This window comes from Bos javanicus, chromosome 25 (assembly GCF_032452875.1).
Source record: "Bos javanicus breed banteng chromosome 25, ARS-OSU_banteng_1.0, whole genome shotgun sequence".
NCBI lineage: Eukaryota > Metazoa > Chordata > Mammalia > Artiodactyla > Bovidae > Bos > Bos javanicus.
The window spans coordinates 42,085,167-42,108,058 of record NC_083892.1 but is presented as its reverse complement, the minus strand read 5'-3'; the positions used below and the strand labels follow the sequence as shown (position 1 = coordinate 42,108,058).

The window sequence follows — 22,892 nt, the reverse complement described above, 5'->3', positions numbered from 1 at the left end:
AAGTTCACAACAGATGGGGGACAAGGGAGCTGAGCCAGCTGAGCGCGCCACCTGGACCCCTCGGGGGTCGATGACGCGGCCTCCCAGGAGTCCTGGAGCTGGACGGGCACTGGGCAGGGGCCAGCGTTCAGGGCCTAGTGCCTTTATCAGGGAACGGAGAGCAGGCCGAGACCCTCAGTCCCGTGACACGTGGTGGCCGCTCCCCACCAACGTCCTCCCGGCTGCCGCTGGGGGCCCCACCCCTTCCTGGGCGTTCCTCTCCCCCAAGAGCACACCAAGCCTTTCTGCGCCATTGCTTTAATGGACAGACCATCAGACGCATTTGCCCAAAGAAAGAATAACTGAGCAGGGTTCTGGGCATCTCACCGGACGTAAATACACAGATCACGTTTGTACATCTCACATCAGACACGTATCCACAGCACAGGATCGCGCAGAGCGCCGCTGCGGGACACCCCTCCTGGGAGGGGCGGTCCCCCATGGGGCGGGGCCACGGCCCGCGACCACGCCCCCATGCGCTAGCTCAAAGGCGTCCTACAGCCGCGCGTGGAGGAAGCTCCTTAACGGACAGGTGAGTCCCGGGACGGGACGCTCCCTGTCACCGGAGACGGCCCCAGGGCAACAGAAGGGTCCCGACGGTCACTCGAGCTCCGAGGCGAGGACAGGGGCGGCAGGCCGCGGGCAATACGGGGCTGACCCAGTTCGCAGGCGCAGCAGACACTGCTGTCCACGCACTCCGAGGGATCAAATCTTCCTCATCCACTTGGCGTCTGACAGGGCGCGCCGCCGCGTCTCTGTGAGGTCACGATGCCGGTGCAGCTGTTCGGCCCAGTCGTCTAGGTTCCAGAATCCCGGAGGCAGGCCCAGGACACCGAGACTTCCCGGTCACGACCTGGAGCTCCAGCACCACAGGCCACAGGCCATGTGACGCTGATGGGCCGCGGCCACAAATGCTTTTCACCGTGAATGCATTTTGGTGGGTTTGTTTTTTTCCTTTTGGTTCAAAAAAAAAAAAAAATACCATGGCAGGCTCTCAGGTATATAAAACTTGGTAATATTAGACAAAAATACAAACTTCACCTTTACAAAAAAAACAAAATCAAACAACAACACACAGAATTTCCGTTGAATACACGTAAAGCGTAACATTTTACCAAAAATAAGAGTTTAGTTTCTGTCCAAACACGGCAGCAGCAGGGAGCAACCCCGGGCCGCAGCTCGGGAAAGCCGGGTCCTCAGGCCCGGCCACGCAGGCAGGAGGCTGGGGAACGGCATGTGATTGCTTCACGCAGTTCTCTCGAAATGGCTTAAATTAAAAGGCGGGTGAGACGGGGCAAGAAGAAACACGTACAGCCAGAAACATTTAGGAAATGATGCACGGGTGGGCATACCACGTTTATTTTAATACAGCTCATTCGCTTGCATCCTGCTAGGAAAGGTACCGTCCCCTGTACTGACTGTCACAGCAGCCTGGTGTTATCGGTGTAAATGTCTTCCAAAGAGATAATTAAAAAAAAAAAGCTAGGCCAAGAGTAAAAAGGAAAGCTTAATAATCACTTTATGATGTAAAAAAAAAAAAATCCACTTAAGGCTCTCAGGGAAGTTTCTGGATAAGACTCAAACACTACGGCAAGGAGATGTGGTTCCCCAGTCTTGGCTCCTGCGTGCGCCTGCAGAGCCCGCGGCCTCCGATCGCAGCCTTCAGAAAGCAGGCTCTGCATCCTCGGCAGAAGCACCTGTGACCACCCTGGACAGAGATCCAGTCCGCTGAGACGTCAGTCCTTCCGTCCCTCGGGGCGTCCCTCCATTCCGGCAACTGTTCAGATATTTCTGTGAGTGAGTTTGTTTGTCGTGTTCCGTGGGTTTGTTTGCTCTCTTTTTTTTTGACAAGGAAGCGTCTTATTGTTTCACCGAGTGCTACAATACTTGCTTTGATGTCACATGAACGACGTATACTGTCTCTTTGTTCTCCAAAGCGTGCATGGAGACAGTTTTCACGGAGGAGAACAAAGACCACGCTGGCAGTAAGCACCGTACATAGTAGGTTCAGGAATGTAACACGCCATGTACATCCGTGTCCCGGGAGAGGGCTGCTGGCTGATCTTCACCTCACATCTGCAGGCAGGAGAGAGACAGACACTGAGAGGCCACGAACTCACAAGCGCCATGACGGCACGCACACGCACGCATACACGCTGCGTGGTAGCTCGCAAGATTTAAAGCCTTTGTTAAATTTTCCAAATCAAATATGCCCCATTACCCTTTCTGTAACATCCTGACCAGAACTGGCACTCGGCTCTTGGGATCTCATAGAACACAGCTTCAGAGCAAGCCCCATTCTCCCATTGTACAGATGGGGAAAACTGAGGCCCAGAAGGGTTCTTCTGCTTTTCTCCTCACCTTTCTCTTTCTTCTGGCCTACAGCTTGGTATGATTTCTGGTGTTCCGGCAGCCATTCTGGGCCATGAGGCAATCCTGTCACCGGATGCCATCAGTGAGACACGGGTCTCTGTGACCAGGCGGGGCACATGGGTCTGAGCGTGCAGCAGCTCTTCCCTGCCCTACACTGCCCGTCTGTTGCTCATCCGAACATTCACACCACACGCCCAGAGACCGAATGCTAGCAGGGAGGCAGGGACGGCACTCTCCCTTTAGGGTCTCTGTCATCAGCTGGCCCGTGGAGGCTTAGCCCGGTGGCTGCAGACTGGGAAGCACAGGCAGGTACTGATCAGCCCCTGCACACCCTCAGGACCCGAAGCCAAGGCTCGGCAGCTGGGGGCTGCTTCAGGATCTGTCTACGTGGACCCTTCCTCCCAGAGGAGCCTCCCGAGTGGACCTGGCCCACAGGCCTGAGAAGCTCCTGGCCTGGTCAGGTTCTACAGTTACACATCACTCAGCTGGGCCCTGGGTTCCCAGGCACCTGTCGCCAAGAGTTTCTCTCACAACTGTTTGTCTTGGATGCCATGGGCTCCACATACCCAGGAGCAAGGACCAGGCTCTCCAGAGGCAGACAGTCCAACAGGAAGGACCAGGAAGACTTAGCACTGCCTCCCTCCATGACAACCGCAGTTGCCCACACCCACCTCCCCTGGGAAGCCCCTCGAAAAGACCACTTTTCCCAGGCCCCCTCAGAGTGGAGGGGTGGCCAGTGAGATTAAAGCAAAAGTCACTGGGTCCTTTCACTGTTCTCCCCACCATAACCTTTCTTCCAGCCTGGAGTGTAACACGATTTCTGGAGCTGGGGCAGCCATGTCAGGCCACGAGGCTGAGCACGGACATCACCAATCCTGAAATGGGTGTCTGATGATACTTTGAGACTGCCGTACCTGCTCTGGTCTCTACCTTATCTTGCCCTTATTTCTGGTGTGTTGTTAGCAGCCAAACACAATTTCCAGTACAGCAACCAACAGCCCTACATGTTTACAAAGCATTTCAGACAGGATCTATCCAGCCTTCAACGTCTCATCTGTGATCTTGGTAAGCCTCAGTTTTTCCATCTGTCGAAGGAGTGGGTAAGCTGTCTGTGTGATCCCAGCAATTAAACACGGGAGCTACTCCACTGCTGCTCAGGGAGCCCAGATCACCCCGCTCCTATGATCTCTGCCTCCCGATCAACGAGGGCCAAAGCCAGAGCGGGCACCCCAGAGCAGGAGGGGCTGGGGCCAGGCGTCCCGAGCGGCAGGAGAAGGGGCGGAGGACAGGAGCGTGGAGACCCGCAGCCCGGCCGGACAGACAGCGGAAGCTCGCGGACGGATCAAGGCCAATCAGGGCGCGTCCTCGCCTGTGGGTGATTCGCCAAGTGAGCGGGCCCTGCGCCTCCCACCCCAGGATGGCGGCGCGGCTGGCGGGTGGCTCCTACCTGGTTGGCCACGTTAGGTGGGTTTTAACCTTTTTCTTTTCCGTTTTTTACCTGACTCCCTACGCCTTCCTGTTGACAGAAGGGCAGGAAGGGTGAGTGGGCCCGAGGGAGGGTGTGGGGTGGAAACTGAAGCAATAAATACCTGGGGTGTTTGTCTTTCTGTAAAACAGCTCGATGGCGCTGGCAGGGAGACACTTCCTGGTCCCATGAGCCGGCCCGGCGCGGCGGTCACGACGCCGGGCTGCTCTGGGCAGAGTCTGGCCGAGAAGGCCAGGTCCCCGATCGCCAACACTGTGGCCAGCACCTGCCACCCGCCAGGGACGGGCCGCATCTCTCCAGCTCACCGCTCGGGCCGGGGCGGGAGACGGGACCCCACGGCGGCCTGACCCCTCCCTCCAGGCGCGTGGCCATGTCCCCGCGATGCTCTCGGGGGCAGCACACCCCCCGCCACAGCAGGTCCCGGGTCGCACGGGCCGCGCAGTGAACGCACAGTGACCGCAGGCCTGAGCTACAGGGCTCCGCCCCCGCCCCCCATGCCCCCGCCGCCCCCCAAGGCCACAGGCGCCGGCCCCGCCCCGCGCCCCTCCCACAGGCCACAGGCGCCGCCCCCCGCCCCGCCGCCGGCCCCGCCCCCCGGCTGGGACTCACCCGCCTCCTCCTCGCGGTGCTCGGGGCTCGGGCTGGCGCTCGTGCACGTGCACTCCAGGTGCTCCTCCAGCCGCACCTGCACCTCTTTTAACTTCGCCTTCTTCCTGAAGTACTCCACCTTGGCCACCTGTCGGGACAGCAGCGCGGCCGTGGACGAGCGGCACACGAGCCTGGGCGCCGGGACGACCCTTGACCCCTGACCTCCTCCCAGTGGGAAAAGCAGGGGCACCAGTGAGGAAGCAGTGAGACCCAGCAGTGAGGTGCAGCGTTTGTGGTTTGGTCCCATTTTAACTTGAGCCCAGAGGCTTGTGCCCGCCAGGAGAGGCCCTGAAGGATGCCCTCGAGGGGGAGGCTCTGGGTGAGGAAAGGGGTTTGCTTCCACGCTTCAGGGATACGTGGAACAGCCACAGAGGTCGGCAAAGGTGCGCCTGACCATCAGCAGCCAGGGACCGGGGCTGCCGCTCGAGGCCCGGGACCATCCGCCCTCCGGCCCAACCCCGAGCCGCGAGGAGGAGCAGGAGGCATGGGCCCACCTGGGGCTCCAGACAAGGACCCCTCAGCCACACGACGTGCAGCCGGGCCCAGCCCTGCAGCCTCACCCAGCTCCCAGAATAGCCCCCAGGGACACTCTCTCCATCCCTCGCTCTTCACCCAGGGACATGGGTGCGGGGCGGGGAGCAGGGCTTGGCCAAGGCCCACCTCCGGCACTTGGAGGCCTTGGGGAAGCCTGGCTCATGGGCCACAGCTGACCAGGGCAAATGGGACTCCAGGCCACAAACAGAAGCCTCCAGCCTGGGGACCCCGGGCAGGGGGTTACCCTGCACTCTGGTGGCCAGGCTGCCCACCTCATAGGCGAGCAGGCCTGGAGGCCCGTCCAGACCTGGAATGGCCACCTGGCCGCGTGCATTAACCAAGCAGAATAGAGCCGGTGGCCTGCCGGCCGTGTGAAGAGGCCGTGGCTCAGACGGGTCAGGAGCTGGGCCGGGTTTGGGGCCAGGCCCAAGGGTTTCCCAAGTCGAGACCTCGAGACCGGGTAGAGAGGAGGCCTCGGGTGGGAGCTCCTGCAGGCCTGGGGCCCGGCTGCCCCTGCCCCTTTCCCCGGGGAGAGTCCGAGAGGTGGGCAGCCAGCCTCCACCTTCCCATCTGTAAAGTGGGGACATAAGTCACATGCACCGGGGGTCACGGTGAAGGACAAACGGCCTCACGCACACAGAAGCACCTGGAACTTGGGTCACTGTCCAGAGACCACTGAAGTCGGCACCTTTGCACAGAGCCTATCCAAGGCCCCCATCCAGACAGGCCAGCTTGCCGGCCCAAGCAGCCTTGTCCACTCCCCTGGGGCTCAGGCAGCGGGCACACAGGCCAGCGCCTCACCCCGCCCTGGACCCTGCTCTGAGTGCCCACACGCTTCCCACCACCCTGGCCTCTGCTGTGGGACACAGGCCACCCGAGGGCTTGGCCCTCTGGATGGCACGCCTCTGGCCAGTGGGCGCCTCCCCTGGTATCCTCTGCAGGGCAGGACAAGGACCCAGGCCCCCACGGCCGGCATGGGTGTGGGGGAGGGGGAGGCTCGCCAGCCACCAGACAGGCCGCCCGGGGCCCCTCAGTGAAGGGTGTGCGCAACAGCGGCCACTCGAGTCTTTAGAGAAAAATCTTGTTTTTCTTATCACAGAAAAACAAACAGGGATTCATAGCCGCACCTGCTTCTGGGTGTGAAGTATCCGGGCTGGTCCACCACCTCCATCTGGCCAGGAAATGGCTACATTTTTCCCCCAAGAATGCGCTGTGAATATTAAATTCTCAAAAGCGTCCTCCGCCCTAGCCAAGGCCACGATGAAGATGCTGACGTCCTTGGCGCCCCACCCCCTAGCGCCCCACCCCCAGACCTACCTACGCTGCAGCCTCTCGGAGCCCACACCCCACGCTCTCCCCGCCGTTTGTCTCGGCTGCTCCTGAAAAACCAGACACTCGGACTCCCCGCCATGGAGTTGCCCCACATGCGGGGTCCCAGGCCAGACCCACCCGAGCACACCACCCCATGACGCCATCAGCCTTCTGAGCCAGGCCTTGGGTCCCTGTGCCCGCCAGCCCCCATGAAGCAAGACACCCCCAGGAGGGCCAGGGACAGCCACGCCCTGCAGGGCCCCCTGACGCAGGTGGGAGGTGGGGTATGGCATTGCGGAGGCCAGAGGCCCCCCGAGAGGTCCCAGGTCCAGAATAAACAGCAGCATCTCCCGAATCCCACGGGCCAGGCCCATGACTCTCACAGCAGCCTCGAGAGGGCACGACCGTGGCCCGCTTCACAGACTGAGAAACAGGCCGCACGGACAGGGCCTGGTTCACAGGGAGGGGTCCCGGACTTGCAACCAGCAGGGCCCCTGAGCGTGCCTCTCAGCCAGGGGACATCCTGAGTCTGCCAGGCAGGGTCACTGGGGCCCTGCAGCCCCAAGTCCACTCAGAACTGAGTCCGGCTCCCGGGGTCACGATGGACAGACCGACCTGACTCCCAGGTGGGTGGCGGGAGGCCTTCTCCAGGCTCGGTTTAGAGGCCACAGTGGCCGGAGAAGAGAACCCAGCCCCAGGGCCTGCGGCCGATGGGGTCTGCCCTCCCTGACCGACTAGGGCTCAAGTCGGGCAAGCAACGGGCGCCTCGCTGCACAGGGCAGGGACTCAGGAGCCCGGCACGGAGGCATGCTGCCAGAGCCGCTGCCTCACCCTCACGGCCCGACCTGGCTCCCGGAACAGCAACGGCCGATGCGGCCCTGTGGGGACCCCCACCCAAAGCACAGGGCCCCTGTCCACGAGGGGTGCAGAGGCCCATCCTGGACTTCCCCGGGTAGACACGCCAGGCCCACCTCCCAGAGGCCGGAGGTCTGGCGAAGTCAGACTGCAGTTAACTGCCCAACATGGCCGCAGAGCTGAGCCCGCAGCTGCCCTGAAAGCAGGGCCGCCCCAAACTCCCAGCACCTGTGAGGCTGGAGGCCCACCCGGCGGCGGGGAGCCGCTCCTTCCGCCTGACCCGCCGCCGCCCACGCCCAGCTCCACCTGTCCCGGCCACAGAGGCTCAGGTCTAGGGGCGGGACCCGCATGTCAGCCCGCACCGGGGGGCAGATGCCAGGCGCTGGCCTTGCTGAGCGGGGTACCGGGGAGTGGCTGGGACCCCTGCCCACGTGGCAATACGGCCGGTCTGCAGGGGCTCCAGGGTCCACGAGCCGCCCCCAGGGCAGGCCCTGGAGGTCTCAGGCCGCCCTCCATGGAGGTCACAGCAGGGCTCTGGGGGCCAGGCCACCGACCTGGGCGTGTCCTGACCCCGGGCCCGGAGCCCCCTGCAGCTGAGGGTACCTGCCTGGTTCAGTCACCCGGGAGACCGTCCCGGCCTCCCCGCCCTCTCCTCCCAATGAGGGGCCTCGGGCTGTGCGTCACCCTATGACCCCCAGCACCCACCCCATGTTCAGTCTGGGCCTTGAGGGCCGCTCTCTGCTCAGCCTCAACCCCAAATGGAACAGGGACGGCCCCTGGCCAGGCTGGGGGGCGGGCATGCCACAATGGGCCTCCTGTTCCCACTGACCTCTGTCTCCTCCCGCCAGGACCCCGGGGTCTGGGGCCGGATGTCTCCTTGCCGACCTCCTGATGGCAGGGCGGGAGGGGCCCTCCCCGGGAGAGGGGGGTGGGCGAAGGCGTGCGGGGTGCCGGATGCGGAGCTGGGTGGTCAGGCCCCCCGCGGCAGGCTGACCCCACTCTGGGCAGATGGAACTCGGCTCTCCTGCCCACTGGTCAGGCTGCTCCGGCAGACGGAGCACCTGCTCTCACCCACTGAGACCCCCAAGGAGCTGTGGACCACCCGCCCACCCTTAGGATGGACCAGGGGAGACAGAGGGTCACTGCCCAGCCTGGGACCAGACATGGCCTTGCCCTCACACCATGGGAAGCAAGAGTGGGAGCCGTGGGGGACCGCAAAGGCTGGAGCCACGGGCAGAGAGCCCGCTCCATTTCCACTCCCCTGTACCTCCAGGCCCCTGCTGCTGGCCCAACAGACAGGCTCCAGCATCCGTAAGCAGGACCATCTAATCTAGGGCACCCCACCCCCAGGCCCAAGAGACAAAGACCTCAGTTCCCTGGACTCCTGGGGCTCCTAAGACCCCTCAACACACCACAAGGAGGGACCCCCAGACCCAACGGAAGCCCAGGAGGCTGGGCTGAGAGCCAGGGCCACTGCTGAGCCCACAGGCAGGCATCAGGCCTGCTTCCTCCTTGAACCAAGGAGGACACAGCAGTGGGGCCCGCGGGGTGCCCAGGGCAGACGACCCCCCACCCGGAGCCTGAGGCCTGAGGCAGGAGCCAGCACGCCGGGCAGGCACTCCAGGGCACCTTGGCCCCAGGGGAGTGTCCACCTGAGACCACAGGCAGCCAGCCGTGGAATCCACTTACTCAATCTCCAAAGCACGCAGAGGACCAAGTCCCGAGGTCAAGTCAAGTCCCAGTTAGAGTCTAAAGTGCTTCTCGCGTGCCAGCTACAGGGTCCTTAACTCCACACCTCACTCTGGGGCCAGAAGCCTGGACTCAGACTCGCAGGTGATCGGAAATAATTCCCAGTGGAGAAAAGAGTTCTACTGCACCCCCAGAGCAGAAGTCCACATTCCAGGAAAACTGGAGGCCCGGCTGAGTGGGGTGGGGGGGGGCGAGGGGGTGGGTGGCAGGGGCTCCTCCATGGGACAGTGCCAAGTCCACGCCCCAGGGCCACAGGGACCACAACCCACCCGGAGACAGACCTTCCGTGGGGGCAAGCAGTCCCCATGTCCCAGACCCACTCCCCCGAAGAAGCAGGTGCAGCCAGAGGGGAGCAAGCCCAGGCTAAGAAAGGCTTCCAGACATAGGGCCAGAAGCCAGGCCCGAGTTGAGCTGCCCAGTGACCTGAGGATGCAGAATTTCCCCCAGATTCAGAGGACAAGCCCCAGTATGTGTCCTTGGAACCTGCCCTGCTGCAAGACCCCGTGATGCGCTTAGCGGTCAAACCAGCCAGCCTCCCGCCTGGGAGAAGGCCTCATAGTGAGCACTGGCCATGTACTGGTTCCCAGGAGCCCAACACGGGAGCAGAGACATCTGACCCAAGCCGCTGGGCCTGTGGTTCTCCACGCGGAGCACACCTTCCTGAAACAGGGGGCAACCTGGCCCCCAAAAGGACCCCCCTGGCTGGTGCCCCATCAACAGCACGTCCAGTGGAGAGGGACTCCCTCCCAGGTTTCACAGGGGCCAGAGGTCTAGCATGACAGGCGGTGCCTGGCCCTGCAGCCTGAGTTCTGAGCCAAGTTCTGAGCCATGGTGGGAGTCAGCCTCCCCACCCAGCCCCAGCCCGGGGCTCCCTTCCAGTCTCAGTGGGGAGAGGCTCTCAGGGGACGCCCAGCCCCCTTGCCACCACCAGAGCCCCCACTAAAGTGCCCAAGAGACCCTTCCAGAGCCTGGAGGAGACACCAGGCAGCTCTCAGCTAAATGGCTGGACACCATGCGAAACCCGTCGGCAAAGCCAACCACTTTTCTTGTGGATCTTAGGATCTCGTCGTCCTAAGACCCACGAGAGGCGCTTGGAGAGGGGACCAGACACCACCCCTAAACTACCCACCAGGACCCAAGCCCCAGTCCCGCCCCCGGGCCTCAGTGTGCCAGTCAGAGAAATGGCCGCATCCTCCGGCTCACCAGCCACAGCTGGCCGCCACAGGCCAGGGATGCGCAGGCTCACCTTGACGTTCCGGTGGTGGACACGCGACGGCTGGCACTTGACGCTGCTCGTGTTGCAGCAGCCGGTGCAGCGCTTCACCTCCACGCACGGCGGCCAGATTAGGAAGTTAGCGGACGTGGGGTCCACCTGGCTCCGAGGTATCTCGTAAATGACAGTCCTGGTCTTGCAGACCGCTGGGATGGCCTCCTCTGCAGACGTGAGAGGCGGGTGAACGTGCCGGAAGCCCCAGGGCTGCAGCAGCTCCCAGGGGTCCAGGCAGGAGCGACCCACAGCCCATGGCTTCCGCCCACGGGACATGTCACACAGCCCCTGGTCCAGCACAGGCAGAAAGACCCCCCAACAGGGCGCCGCTGACTGGCCCGAAGGTGAGCGGTAACCTGAGGGCTGGGAGGGGAGACCCCAGAGGGGCAGGGTGCTGCAGAGAGCCTCCCTTGGGGTGTGGGGGCTGAAAAGGGGCTCACACAGCACCTGAGGCCAGCTTGGAGCTGGGACACCACCTTCACTCAGGACCGGGGGCGGGGGGGCAGCTCTCACCTGCCCCCCCTCCCAAGGGCCCCGCCTCCCACAAGCACATTTCCAGTGGCCCCCCAAATGAAGAGGGCAGGGTGCTGGTGACCCAGCCACCCCAGTGCGGGAAGGGGCCCCACTCACAGTGCCCAACCCAGCGCCCACCAGCAGGAAGGATCTGGGGAGTCTAGCCAGGCAGGGCCACAGCCTTCAGTCTAGCCCCAGTTCCGTTCAAGGGCAGGCCCCCATCAGGCCCGAAGACTCGAGGCAGCACACGTCACCCGGGAGGGCCTGCTGGCCTCAACCAGGAATCGTCTACCCACACACCACGCCCAAAGGCAGAAGCTATAAAATTCATATTCTTGGAAAGACAGCACAGACAGAGAGAGTCACATGCCCAAGGTCACAAGGAGGACGGACAGCTGTCAGGATCCCCAGGTGGCACGGGTCTGGGTGGTCACACCCCCAACTGCACCCCTGGGGCAAGGTCTCCCCTCAAGGCTGAGCCCAAGGCCCCAGGAGACCTCCATCAGCAGTCACTCCTGAAGGGGCCAGGCAGACCGCAGATGCTCAGAGTGGGGCCAAGGGGCCAGGCCTGCAGGAGGTGGGGACCCCGGAAAGGGCCCCCCAGGCCCAGCATGGCTGCCCCCACCCCTCCGCGGGGCGGCGGGGAGCACTCTGTGCTTGATGTTATGAACTGCAAATTAAACACAACCATCCTCCAGCGAGGCTGCCTCCAGCACAGGCCCCAACAAGACCGGGCACCTCAGGAATTTATGGCGGCTCCCGCTTCTGGAAACTCTTGGCCCAGGCCAGGCCTGCAGCAGGGAATGGGGAGGGGGCGCGGGGCCTGCACAGCAGAGAAGAGACGGACCCCGCGTCCTGGTCGGGGGGGAGGACGTGTCCCCGGAGCCCCTCCACAGCCCCCCAGCACAGGGACTCACCGATGCTCCTCTTCCTCCGGATGGGCACTGGCCGCTTCTCCAGGGCATGCTTGGCGCCGTGGCCCCCGTGGGCTCTCAGACTGGTTTCCAAAGGCTCCTCAGCTCCTACAGGAAAAAGAGGAGATGCCAACCGTCTGCCCACACCTGGGCCCCTGGGGCCTGCGCGGCAGCACACCCCACCGCCCTCCTTGTTACAGAGGGGGTCCCTCTGTACCCACAAGGGGGGGCCTCCAGACGTGTGCAGGATGAGACTCCCAATGCGGCCGGCACGAGGCTCCTGCCTGCCCTGCACCCCACCGTGAAGCTGCAGGCCAGTGGGGAAGGGCCTGCAGCCAGCCCGCCCGGGGCGCCTCCTCAGGGAAGCTGGATGAGGGCTGACCCAGGGGAGGTGCCTGAAGCCAGCCCGCCCTGCCCGCAAGGCTGAGCTGACAGGCCTTCTGCTGCTTGCTGGACAGCGCACCTTGGACAGCGGGCTGGACGGCAGACCCGCACAGGCTGCAGCCGCAACTTTTCCACCACCTCTGCTGCCTCCTCTGCTGCCCTCATTGACCCAATCCTGGCTGAGCATCCCGGCCTTGCAGGGGCATCAGGAGCAAGGCCAGACGGGGCCTCGGTCAGACCCCCCTAGTCCCTGAACGTCAGCCTGCCATGATGGAGAGGCCGCTAGAACCGGAGCGGCGCGTCCGGAGCCCAGCGCCCCGTGGGGGACACGGCTCTCAGGAAGGAAAGAGCTTTGAGTGGCCCCAGAGCCAAGGTCACCGCTGGGCCTAGCGCCCCAGGCTGGCTATAGCCCCCTCGGTACACACACCACCACCCGCTCTGCTCCCAGGGCCCCCAGACAGGGCTCGGAAGGGACACACACCTGCCGTCTGGGCGGACCCCGCCCAAGGACAGCACCTGCACCAGGGTAATGGGCCCTCAGACCTGGTGGGGCATCTCCCCGCCTCTCCCCTCCGTCACTGCTTCCCCCACCGTTAACCAGAGGCAGCGGGCTCTGAGAAGGCACGCCTCCAGGGCCACAGCTGCCCAGGGAGCCCGTTCTCACCACCTCCCCTCCCCAAGAAGCTCCAGTGGTATCCCAGCCATGAGCCCAGACCTGAGGACCCCCGTCCCCGATGTGCAGCACACAGAGGCCGTGGAGACTGTCCACATGCCGGCAGTCTGAACCTGCACTCACTAGAAACGAAGTGCAAACACAGAGAACGCAGCGGGAGCACAAGATGCGCCACCGTGCACCCCGCCGTCCAGGGGAACCCAGCTCTTCCCTCAAATGACTCAACGTTCCACTGCCGCTAATTTTTTCTGAGACCCAAAATAAGATCAGAACAGAACTACTCATGCAGTAAGAATTTCCCATCTACCAACTGTTACAAGAAGCATTTTTTCACGAAAAAAGTGACATTATGAGTCACGTCCTGGTGGTGGCCATCTTGCCATCGCCAAGCCCAGGAGCAGGTGGTCAATCCTGAGCTTCTAGGAGACAACGCAACGGCAGCAACGCAGGCCGCACCCCACCCCGCGCTCCAGCCAGGCAACAGCGGCCTTCCGCGACATCGTGGTGCCGTGCACACAGTAGGGGCTGCCGCCTCCCCACCTCAGAAGAAACTGAGGCCAAAGCTCAGAAGAGCAAGCAAGGCCGATGGCCGGCAGGAGGCCCCCGACTGCCTGCCCCACACCCAGGCCTCTTGCCCCTGAAGAAGCAGAGAAGACAAAGCCTCCTCCTGGTCAATCAACTGTTCTGCAACCTGAACCCAGGACTCAATCCCCAGCAAGAGTAGCAAGAGCTCCCAGTCAGACAAGCTCATCCACTACCCTATGGAGACGGGTGGTCCGGAAACTCAGCCCAGACATCGCTGATGGGGAGGCAGCCCTCTGATTCATGTGGGTGGAGATGCAACAGGCAGGGATCCCCTTCCCAAGAGAAGGCCACACATGAATCACACCCGAAAATGGCTCTCAGGACAGTTCATCAACTGGTTTTCCCTTCTGCCTCTTCTGCACAGATGTCCGAAGGATAGAGAGCCGTCTTCCAGCCGTCAGTCCTGGAGGAGCATTAATGGCCTAATGGGATGATATTTATGTATCCTTACTCAATGGCCACGGGCGCCCAGCCAGGCTTCAGAGAACAAAGCTCCCGCGCGGCTGAATGCTCTGCTCTCAGCACGCCCGACACACAGGCCGCAAACTCCATGCTACTGGTCATTAAAAGACCACATGTTGGCCCCTGCACCCAAAGGTCACACGTGAAAAACCAACTGTCCGGTCCGTGAGCGCGCTCGGAGCTCGCGGGCGCGGGCAAGGAATCCACCGCCTGCGGGCCTGGGCGCAGCGACTCACCTGGGAGACGGGAACGGCCCGGCCCTGGAGGCCACGCCCACCTGCCAGTCACGAGGCCCCGCCCCGGGGAGGAGCCACTGCAAACCCGAGTCTCCTTTCCCGCTCCCAGGCGTAAGTCTGCAAGAGCTCCACTCGGAGCTGTAAGAGGAAGGACGGACACCCAGGCCAGCGGGTCTTCTCTGCACCCAGCCGCCCCCTCACTGATCCCACCTCTGGCTGACCCTGCTGGGGAGTCCTGGGCCTGGAGAAGTAACCTCACAGCAGTTTACAACCTTTCCTAGCAGCGGGATCCATTTCTACTCATTTGGGGCAGAAACAGAAGGTGGGGAAAAGACACCCACACCCCCCAGCCCACTCCTTCTGCAAAACAAGCTACAGAAGCAACCAGCTCAGGTCAGAGCTGAGAGGGGGACCACCCAGAGCTCTGATGAAGGAGCCCGCCCGGGGGTCTGTGTCACAAAGGGTCCTGGAGGGACACAGCTACTGAACAAAGGAGACCCTGGGGCCCCTCGAGTGTTCTCAGCCCAAAGCTCACCAGGCACTAGGAGCTCCCTCTCAGACCCCAGCTACCCTAACAGGTGGGGGAGGGAATGAGGCGGTCCACTCTGTCCACTCCCTGGGGCAGGAGGGAGCAGGCTCCCAGGGCTTTTATAAGGGGGCAATTTGAAACCAGCCCGGAGAACCAGCTGCTGCACCCTTGCTTCTTCTGTTTGGACCCTCCAAGGAGGCCATGGACCCAGAAGTCCGCAGGTCAGGAATGCTATCAGCATGACCCCAGAGCTGCAATGCTAAAAGCATTAATGGGTGTGGGGGGGGGGGGAGGCGGGGCTGCAGAAAACAGAATAAGAATGGTCCCAGCAGAAAGTGAATGGCCCATTTCCCCAACACAACCCAAAGCCGGTACTGCGGGAGGCCCAGCCTTTCCCAGGGAAAAAAACTCTGGGAAGCCAGTCCCCCCCTTGCCCAAGTCCATCAGGGAGCAGCAGAATGCAGGCAAGTGTTCTCCTCGGCTAACCAAAGCCAAACCCTTCTCCCCAGGGTTACACATCAAGGAACCAGATCAAAATCCCCCCCTGGCCCCACTCTGATCTCCAAGTGAAATTCTACCCCCTTCCTGATAAGGATCAGCCAAAGGATTTCCTGGGTCAAGAAACTACAGAAACCATCGCCCTTGCTAGAAAATGGTTTTGGCATGAAATGAAAATAGTTCAGGCCTTTCCACCACCATAATTAGGTACAAATTTCCAAATGACTAGACCATGTGATTTTACTTAATTCCTCCACTGCCCCCCTTTTTAGAGTAGTTTGCAGCGAAAGAAAAATCTTCATTTCACTTACAATTCTCCCAGCCAACCCCTGGCTAACTTTGGTTGCCCTGTTTGACAAGCTCATCTGGGGCTCCTTTTTGTCCAGTCAACAGTAAGTTTTCTGACATGAGTATCCCCCTAGCTAACTCACAGTGGAGTTCCTGCCACAGAAATGCGGGCCAGAACCCTTGTCCTCTAGGAAGAGCTTCCTCTGGTCCACAGGCAAGCACAGCCACCCAGCACCACCGGCTCCCAGCCAGGCCAATATGGGTCGTCAGCACCTCTGCCCACCTGGGGCCAGTCCAAGTCTGCAGCCGACACTCAAGAGCTTCAGAAGTCTGCTTGACACTGTTTCCTAAAGCGGCTCAGCTCCAGAGCCTGAGGGGGAGCCCCAAAATAGTCCCCAAACAGCAGAGTGTCCAAGGCGCGCCTTTTTTATTGGCTCATGAAAACAGAAAAACACAGGACTCACAACCACAAGGCCCAGCCCGGCAGCAGGAGCAGAGCAAATGCGCACCGATGACAAAGGGGCCCTCGGTGGGGCGGTGGGGGGCGGCACCGCGTACCAGCTTGCGCCCAGGTCGGGGCTCAGCGCCCAAGGTCTGGGCTGGCTCCTCCTGGCCGGAGGGCAGGCCCCGGACCGCACACCTGGCCGGGACGCCGGCGCCCTCTATGCGGCTTAACTTTCTGAGACACATTCGGCATTTTCCTTAAAGCAAAAAAACAATCCCTGGGCGAGTGAGCAGCCCCGGCCGCCGCCGGGAGAGAAAGTGGTGATTGGAAGAGAAACTCCTGACTCATCCGCCTGGGCTTTTATGGCCCGGGATTGGATTCTGACCTTTCGGTGCGCTCCTGCGCGGCGCCCGGCCCGGCCCGAACACGGGAGGCGGCACAGGGCGCACATACAGCCTGCCCGCCCGCCCGCGCCCTCCCCGCGCGCCGAGGGAAGGGGCGCGATTTACCTACGGAGTCTATCTCCAGGAGTCGCTGGAGGTCCCGGATGCTGTGGATCTGACTGTGCGCCAGCCTCTCAATGACCTCGCGGGGGATCTCGGCTTCCTGCAAGCATAGCAACACGGTCAGCGCCCGTGGCTGCCCAGAGCGCCTGGTCTCCCACCCGGCCCGCGCGGGCGCCTTGCAGGAAGGCCGCCGGACCCCCAGCCCGGGCCCTGGAGTCTAAGGCCCAGGGTGGGGCTGGATGAGACCCCCAATACAATTCTCCGTCCCCATTCGTGTCTGCCCTTTACAAAAAGAAACGGGTCCCCACGTTTAAATTAAAACACACACACACACACAAAACCCACGGGGCCCCTCTGCCCAGGGGTGTCCGTTACAGGTCTAGGGGTGGCGAGGGGCCCGGGGAGCTGCTGGTCTAATAGTGAAATCAACATCGAGAAAGATCAAGTTGAAATGCGTCACGGACCGGCGACGAAAGTCACGGCAGCCCTAACACTTTAATCTACCCGAGGTTTAAATTTCACACCCGGAATCCCGACCGAACCTGCGGGGGAGAGGGTCTGCAAACACGCGCGCGCACACTCACACTCGCCCCACCCCGGGCTCCGGCCCAGCTGCGGCCCTAGCGCCGACGAAGACGCCCCAAATCCAGCCGCGACTGGGAGGGGCTGCCAGGGAACGTGAGGGTTAAATATCTATCTCTCGCAGCTCCGGGTCCCAACCCAGACCACCCCCCACCTCTCGGCCTCCCCCTACTCTTTTCAGGTTTTTAAAGGGAGTAGGGGGTCGTGGGGGTCTCAAGCACTAAGTCCCCACGACGGGGGAGTAGAAAGTCATTTATCACAGCACAGCTCACGAGGATTCGAGATTGGGGGTGGGGGTGGGGACGCGGGTGGTGGGAGGGCGAGGGCTCCCGGCCCGGCCCCGGCTCGCCTAGCTCAGCCACCTGTAAGCAGGCCCCGGGCGGGCGGGACTGCGCCGGCCCACCCGCCGCTCCGGGCGTGGGGACCGGGACCCGGGGTCTGCGGCTCTGCGCTGCTCACCCTGCCTTCCGGGGGCTCCCGCTGCAACCGCCCCTACCAGTTTGTCGGGGGCTCTTCCCTCTTCCCCGGCTCCGCGAGCTCACACACACGCACACACACACACACACACACACACACACCCCCTTCCGCGCTCCCGCACCCCAATGCTGCATTGTCCGCCGCGCCCTAGGTCTCCCTCCTCGGAGAGGAGCCCGCGGCCCCCGAAGTTTCTCCCCACTCGTCCACCCAGCCGCCACTCCGTCCCTCCGCGGCGGAGCGACGCAACACGCTGGAAACTCACCAGACACACTTAGGCATGGCAGAAAATAGAACCCAGTTAGGAAAATTTAAAAACCGACCACCCTAGCAGAAATCAAAACGCGCCCTGCAGAGCCCCGGAGCCCGGGCTCTCGGGCGGCCTCAGGGGGCGTGCGCAGGGGGAGTCGGAGAAAGGACAGGGCGCGGGGGTGGCACCCACCTCGGCCAGGGCATTGGCGAGGTACCCGCAGCCGAGGAGCAGCAGACAAGCCCAGGTCCTCATCGCGTCCCGAGGCACCGGTGGCTCGGCGGGGAGGCGAGGCCGCGGGGCGGGCGCTCCAGCCGGGCTCCTGTGACGGCGAAATTCAGTACCATCCCTCAGGGAACGCGGCCCGAAGGAGGGTGGCGCGGAGAGCAGGGAGCCGACGGAGCGCGCCCGGCGCGAGCAGCGAGTGCGGAGAGGCAGGCAGCGCCAGAGAGGAGGAGGAGCAGGGAGTGCGCGCTTGCCGCGCCCGCCGCGCCGGGAGCCTCCTGGGCCGCCGGGTAGGGGGTGGGGACGGAAGGGGCGGAGGGCGGGGGCTGGGCCTCTTCCTTGGTGCGTTCCCGGTGCTGGCCGCCGCCGCGCTCGTTCCCCGGCGCTGGCTCTAGGAGCGACCAGGCCGGTAATTCTGCATATTTGCGGGCGTCAGCCCCGAAAGGGACCCCCGAGCGAGGCTGGAGCCGCTGCCGCCGCACCACCCATCACCTGTCTGGACGCCCGGCCAGGCCCGGCGCGGGCTCGCGCTCTCCCTGCGGGCTGCGGGCGGCCCTGCGCGCCCACCAGCGGCCCCGCGCTCGCCTCCGGCCTCCTCTCGCCGCCGCCGCCGCCGCCCGGCCGGGCACGGCGCGGCCCAGCACGGCGCGGCCCGGCGGCCTGCGTGCGCCCCTCCGCGGCGCGCCCTCGGCTCCGGCGCCGCGCTCCGCCCTCCGCCGGCCCGAGCCGGGCAGCGCCCGCGGCCGCTCCGCCTGGCAGCCGCCGCCCGCCCGGGGCCTCGCCGCGCGGGCCTGAGGGCCGAGCCGGCGCCGCCGCCGCCGCCGGCAGAGAAGGAGGAGGAGGAGGCGGCGCGGGCAGGCCCGGCTCGCCGGAGTTGTGCGGGCTCCGTGGGGCGCGCGTGTGGAGCCGGCCGGCGGCGGGGAGGGGGTTATAGCGCAGCGCAGCGCCCCTCCCCCGCCCCCTCCCCCTCGCCTCCCCCGGATTCCGGGCCCCGGACCCGCACCTCGGAAGCGCGTGGGGGCCGAACGGGCCGGGCAGGGCCCCGCCGCGGCCGCAGTGAGCACACACACGCGCTCGCGCAGGCAGTAAAACCCATCAAGGCCCCGGGCCTGGCCCCGAGCACAGCCGCCGGGGCTCCGCGCGCTGCCCGGGGCTCCCCGGGCGCCCCTCCCTAGAGTTTGCCCACCCCCCAGTGCCAGCTGCAGCCCTGCAGCACCGGACGGGGAGGGGAGGAGGCGGCCGCAGAAGCGCCGCCGTCGCCGGCTCGCCTCTCTCGGGCCCCAGCGGCGGCAGAGGGCAGCGCCCAGAGCTGCTACGCCAAAAAGGGCAAAAGCGAGCCGGCCCCCGCCTCCCGCCCCCCGCCCTGGAGCTCCGGCCTCTTTGCACGGTTTGGATCCCGGGCCCCCGGCTCCCCCGCCATAAAAGGAGGGGGAGTGAGGCTCTGGTGAGAGGTGGGGCGGGTTTAGGGGCGCGTCTGGGACACTCACCTGGCGGCTGCCACGCGCCCCCGCCCGGAATCCGATGCCTGGGGCGTCTGAACGAGGAACCTCCACCCACATTCCGGGAGACGAGGGCGCCCCGGTCGGAGGAGGGGGCTGCCGCGGACCTCGTCCCCGCCCTGGGGTCCCGCACCCCCAAGTCCCCGCGCCCTCGTGGAAGGCCTGGCGGCGGTCTGAGCCAGAAACTCGAGGGCTGGAAGGGAGGAAAAGAAAAGAGCCGCTCGAGAGGAGCCCGGGAGTCTCAGCCTCCCGCGCCGGGATCCTACAGAGCGCCACCTCCGGCCACGGCGCCGCACAGAGCGATGCGGGGGAGCGACGCGAGGGAGGCCGAGGCCTGAGCGGGGCTGGACGGCGCCCCCGCCACCGAAGGGCGGTGCGCCGAGCTGGGTCCCTCCCGCCTGCCTAGGCAGGTGGGACCGCACCCTGGCGACGGGTCTCTAGAGGGGCGGAGAAGCCCCGGGATCAGGGCTAGATGGGTAACGAGCCAAGTGACCCCGCAGCTAGACGGAAGGCCATTAAAGGCTAGGGACTGCAAGTGGCTGGGTGGGCTGAGGAAACAGAACCCCGCCGGCCCGAGCCCTCCATCCCACACCCCCATCCTCCGGGCTAGGTCCCTGCCCCCACCCTGGCTGCCCTCCGGCCAAAGGCAGTGAAGGCGCAACCCTCCAGGCGTTCTTTCATCCTCGGCTCCTCGGGCTCCAGCATTTCAAAGGCCGAGTCTAGTGGGCCCTCGGTGGGGGGCGGGGGGGGCCTCAGCTTCCCCCAGATTCCGGGGAGGAGGGGTGGGCCCCTCCTGGGATTCCCAGGGGTCAGGGTCTCCCAGCGTTCAGCCCCCCAGCGCACCTGCCTCTCTCCCCTGCTAGCCTCACCTGCAGCCTCCCCCTCCCCCCAAAGCACGCACTCGGGGCTCAGAATGAAGGAGGGCTGAGGCAGAGCTCGGGAAGCCTTGGTACTGTCCGTGTCCACCCAAGTAGACTTTCCATTGCACTGGAGGGAGTCCGCTGGATGGTTTCCAGAAGGCAGCAAAGAGCACACTGCTTGGACTCAGGCTGGACCCCTGGCGGAGCCCAGAGACTTCCTGAGAGTTGACTGCATCACACCTGCTTGAGCATCGAGTTCCTCACAGGCAGAGGGGACCTGAGGACCCCCACGTCTTTGGGGCTGAAGGACTTGGTTTGATAGCCGGTGTTCGAATGAGGAAAGGTCGCATTGTATTGTAAGGGCTGGGGTGGGGGCTCTTCTGGCTCCAACCTCTGTACAGAGGCTCGCTAGTTCCTGGGGAGGGGGGTTCCACCAGCTTTGAGCAAGTGATTCACTCTGTGCCCCATCCCAGCCTGGAAATTCAGTGGCTCCCAGTTTGAGTTTGGGACAGAAATGTGGGTTTGGGGCAGAAGAGAAGAGATCTGGGAACATGGAATGGGGGCATCTTCTACGGGAGCCCAGACCAAAGTTAGAGAGTAGGCGAGATGGGGGTGGGGGGCCCGACGGAGGCATCCTTCTAATCGCTAGCGGCTATTAAAAATAAAACCTCGGCTCGTTGTCATAGCGACCACGACAACAGCCGCTGCCCAGGGTGGCACAAACTTGTGCAGCCGGTGACAGCCGCTTTTGGGGGAGACTCAGGGCAGACTCACACTGGGCCACCAAGGCCCGCCCGCCCCCACCCTCCCCCTCCTCCGAAAAAGCCGGCAGAAGGAGATCCCTAGGCGCTGTTTCCTAGACCTTGAATCGACTTGAGCAAGAATCACCAACCAGGACGGGAACCCACGCGTGCGGGGACTCCCCGGCCCTGGCGCCTCTCTCCAAGGCCCCTTCCCCTTTCAAATCCCGGCGTCTTCATCTCTGGGGAAGGGGCTGAGTGGGGAGGCGGTTTCAGATGGAGGCTCGGCTGCGGGAGAGGGGACCCTGAGTCCCGAAGCCAGGCACGTTGGGGGCTCCGGCACCTGCCCAGCCCGCCTGTCTTGCGATCCTGGCGGCTCAGGTGTGGTCACGTGCTCCTTTCTGCCCAGGAATCGAGTTTCATTTCCAGCCGCTATTAGGCGGTTCACACGGTTCACTGCAAACATTTGATAAAGAGGCTAAATATACATTGGAGTCGGAGGAGGCGTGGGCGGCCTCGCAGAGCGCAAAGGCGGGGCATCCCCGCCCAGGCCGAGAGTCCGGCTCGACCCCGACCAGTTCCAGGTTCCCGGTGCTCCCACCCCAACCGCCCCCCGACACACACACACAGTTGGGAGCCCAGGCCCAGGACACGCGGCCCTGGCAGGCTGTGGGCGCCCCTTGGCAACCAAAGGCCCCGAGGCGGAAGAAGGGGGCGCTGGGGGGGAGCTCCAGGGAGGGTAAGTGCTGGTGGGAGGTGAAGGCGCACCTGGCAGCCGGGGATGTCCGGTCGCCCCCGGAGCCGGTGCTTCCGGGCTATCTCCAGCGTCCCGGCGGCGCGCCCCGACGTGCAGCGGACCCATAATTAAGGTGAGTCAGGCGCTACAAATAGGTGCAGAGAGGGACTCCCGGTGCAGCTGGGTAACTGCGCGTCTGCCCCTCTCTGGTTCCTCTGGGCACCGCCCATGACCCCCCCACCCACCCACGAAGGAGCGGGAAGGGCCTGGCCACTCCTGGAGAAGGGGGCTCCTTTATTAAGGACCTGAGGCCAGCCCAGGACCCTTCGCCCCACAGCCCGCCTCGCCACGTGTGCAGTGCTGGCCTGGGGCCTGGCACCCGTTGGCACTCCATTGTTACTGTCACCCTTTTACCATCCTTTTTTTTTTTTTTTTTTTTGCAGTGGGAGTCATGACTAACGTCCACTGGACACCTCGGTTTCTGAGTGGCCCCTGGGGGAGGAGAGCTGCCCCACCACCCCTCTTATAGATGCCAGGAAGTTGGGCACTGCCCGCAGCCCCAGAGTGCAGCCCCGGACAGACACTCCTGGGCCAGCTCTCCCAGTGCTGGGGGTGGGCGCCGTCTCAGGCCTTCTGGCCCTGCAGGTTTCAGGGGGGCACGAAGAATGGTGGGGCCTCCTGGCAGTGAGGGCCTCAGGGCTGGAGCCCACACCTGCTCAATCCCCGTCCCGAGGGGCGCTAGCTGCCTTCTGCCCCGTGACCTTGGCTTTGCTGGAGCGCTTTGTCCCTGCCCTGCCTTGCATCTGAAGAGTAGGGGCCGGCAACCTTGCTGTGCACGGCTGTCTCCCACCACCCAGCCTCCTGCCCAGGGAGGCGATCCCCACGCACCACCTGCAGGTCCTGGCACCCCAGGCTCGGGCACAGCTGCCTCCTCCTGGGTGGCCAGCTGGGCGTCCAGACCCAGGTCTCTGCCCACTGCCAAAGCAGATCTCAAAACAATTTGTCATGACGAAACACCACATCTCCCTTTATCTCTGGGCAAGGATTTCTTGGTTCAGGGCAATTAATCCAGGAGCGGCCTCAGCTGAGTGGGCAGCTCTCCTTGAAGATCAAAAGTGCCAGGCGGGTGTTAATTAAGTCATCATCTCAGCCGCCCCAGGCCCCGGTTCAGGATCAGGCCTTTCCAGTCTGCCCTCCCTATGCTCAGTGCTGGTTTTAACTCCCTATTAAA

General features: G+C 63.8%; 1 protein-coding gene across 7 annotated transcripts; it reads right to left on the bottom strand.

Annotated features, from left to right (window-relative positions):
- Positions 1-1,362: 1,362 nt before the first annotated feature.
- On the bottom strand, positions 1,363-21,883 carry PDGFA (platelet derived growth factor subunit A). 7 transcript variants are annotated; one of them, XM_061402438.1, is made up of 8 exons: positions 19,314-19,329; positions 17,794-17,923; positions 16,299-16,395; positions 11,693-11,797; positions 10,242-10,429; positions 4,508-4,634; positions 3,860-3,928; positions 1,363-2,115 (listed from the first exon to the last, which is right to left on the bottom strand). In XM_061402438.1, exons 2-7 carry the CDS (start codon positions 17,854-17,856, stop codon positions 3,873-3,875), a joined length of 636 nt encoding a protein of 211 aa, XP_061258422.1. In that variant the 5' UTR covers positions 17,857-17,923; positions 19,314-19,329; the 3' UTR covers positions 1,363-2,115; positions 3,860-3,872. The 7 variants fall into 7 exon arrangements, with proteins under 7 accessions (XP_061258422.1, XP_061258419.1, XP_061258421.1 ...); XM_061402435.1 differs by lacking the exon at positions 19,314-19,329 and adding an exon at positions 18,830-19,106; XM_061402437.1 differs by lacking the exon at positions 19,314-19,329 and adding an exon at positions 18,319-18,335.
- Between the last annotated feature and the right edge of the window lie 1,009 nt (positions 21,884-22,892).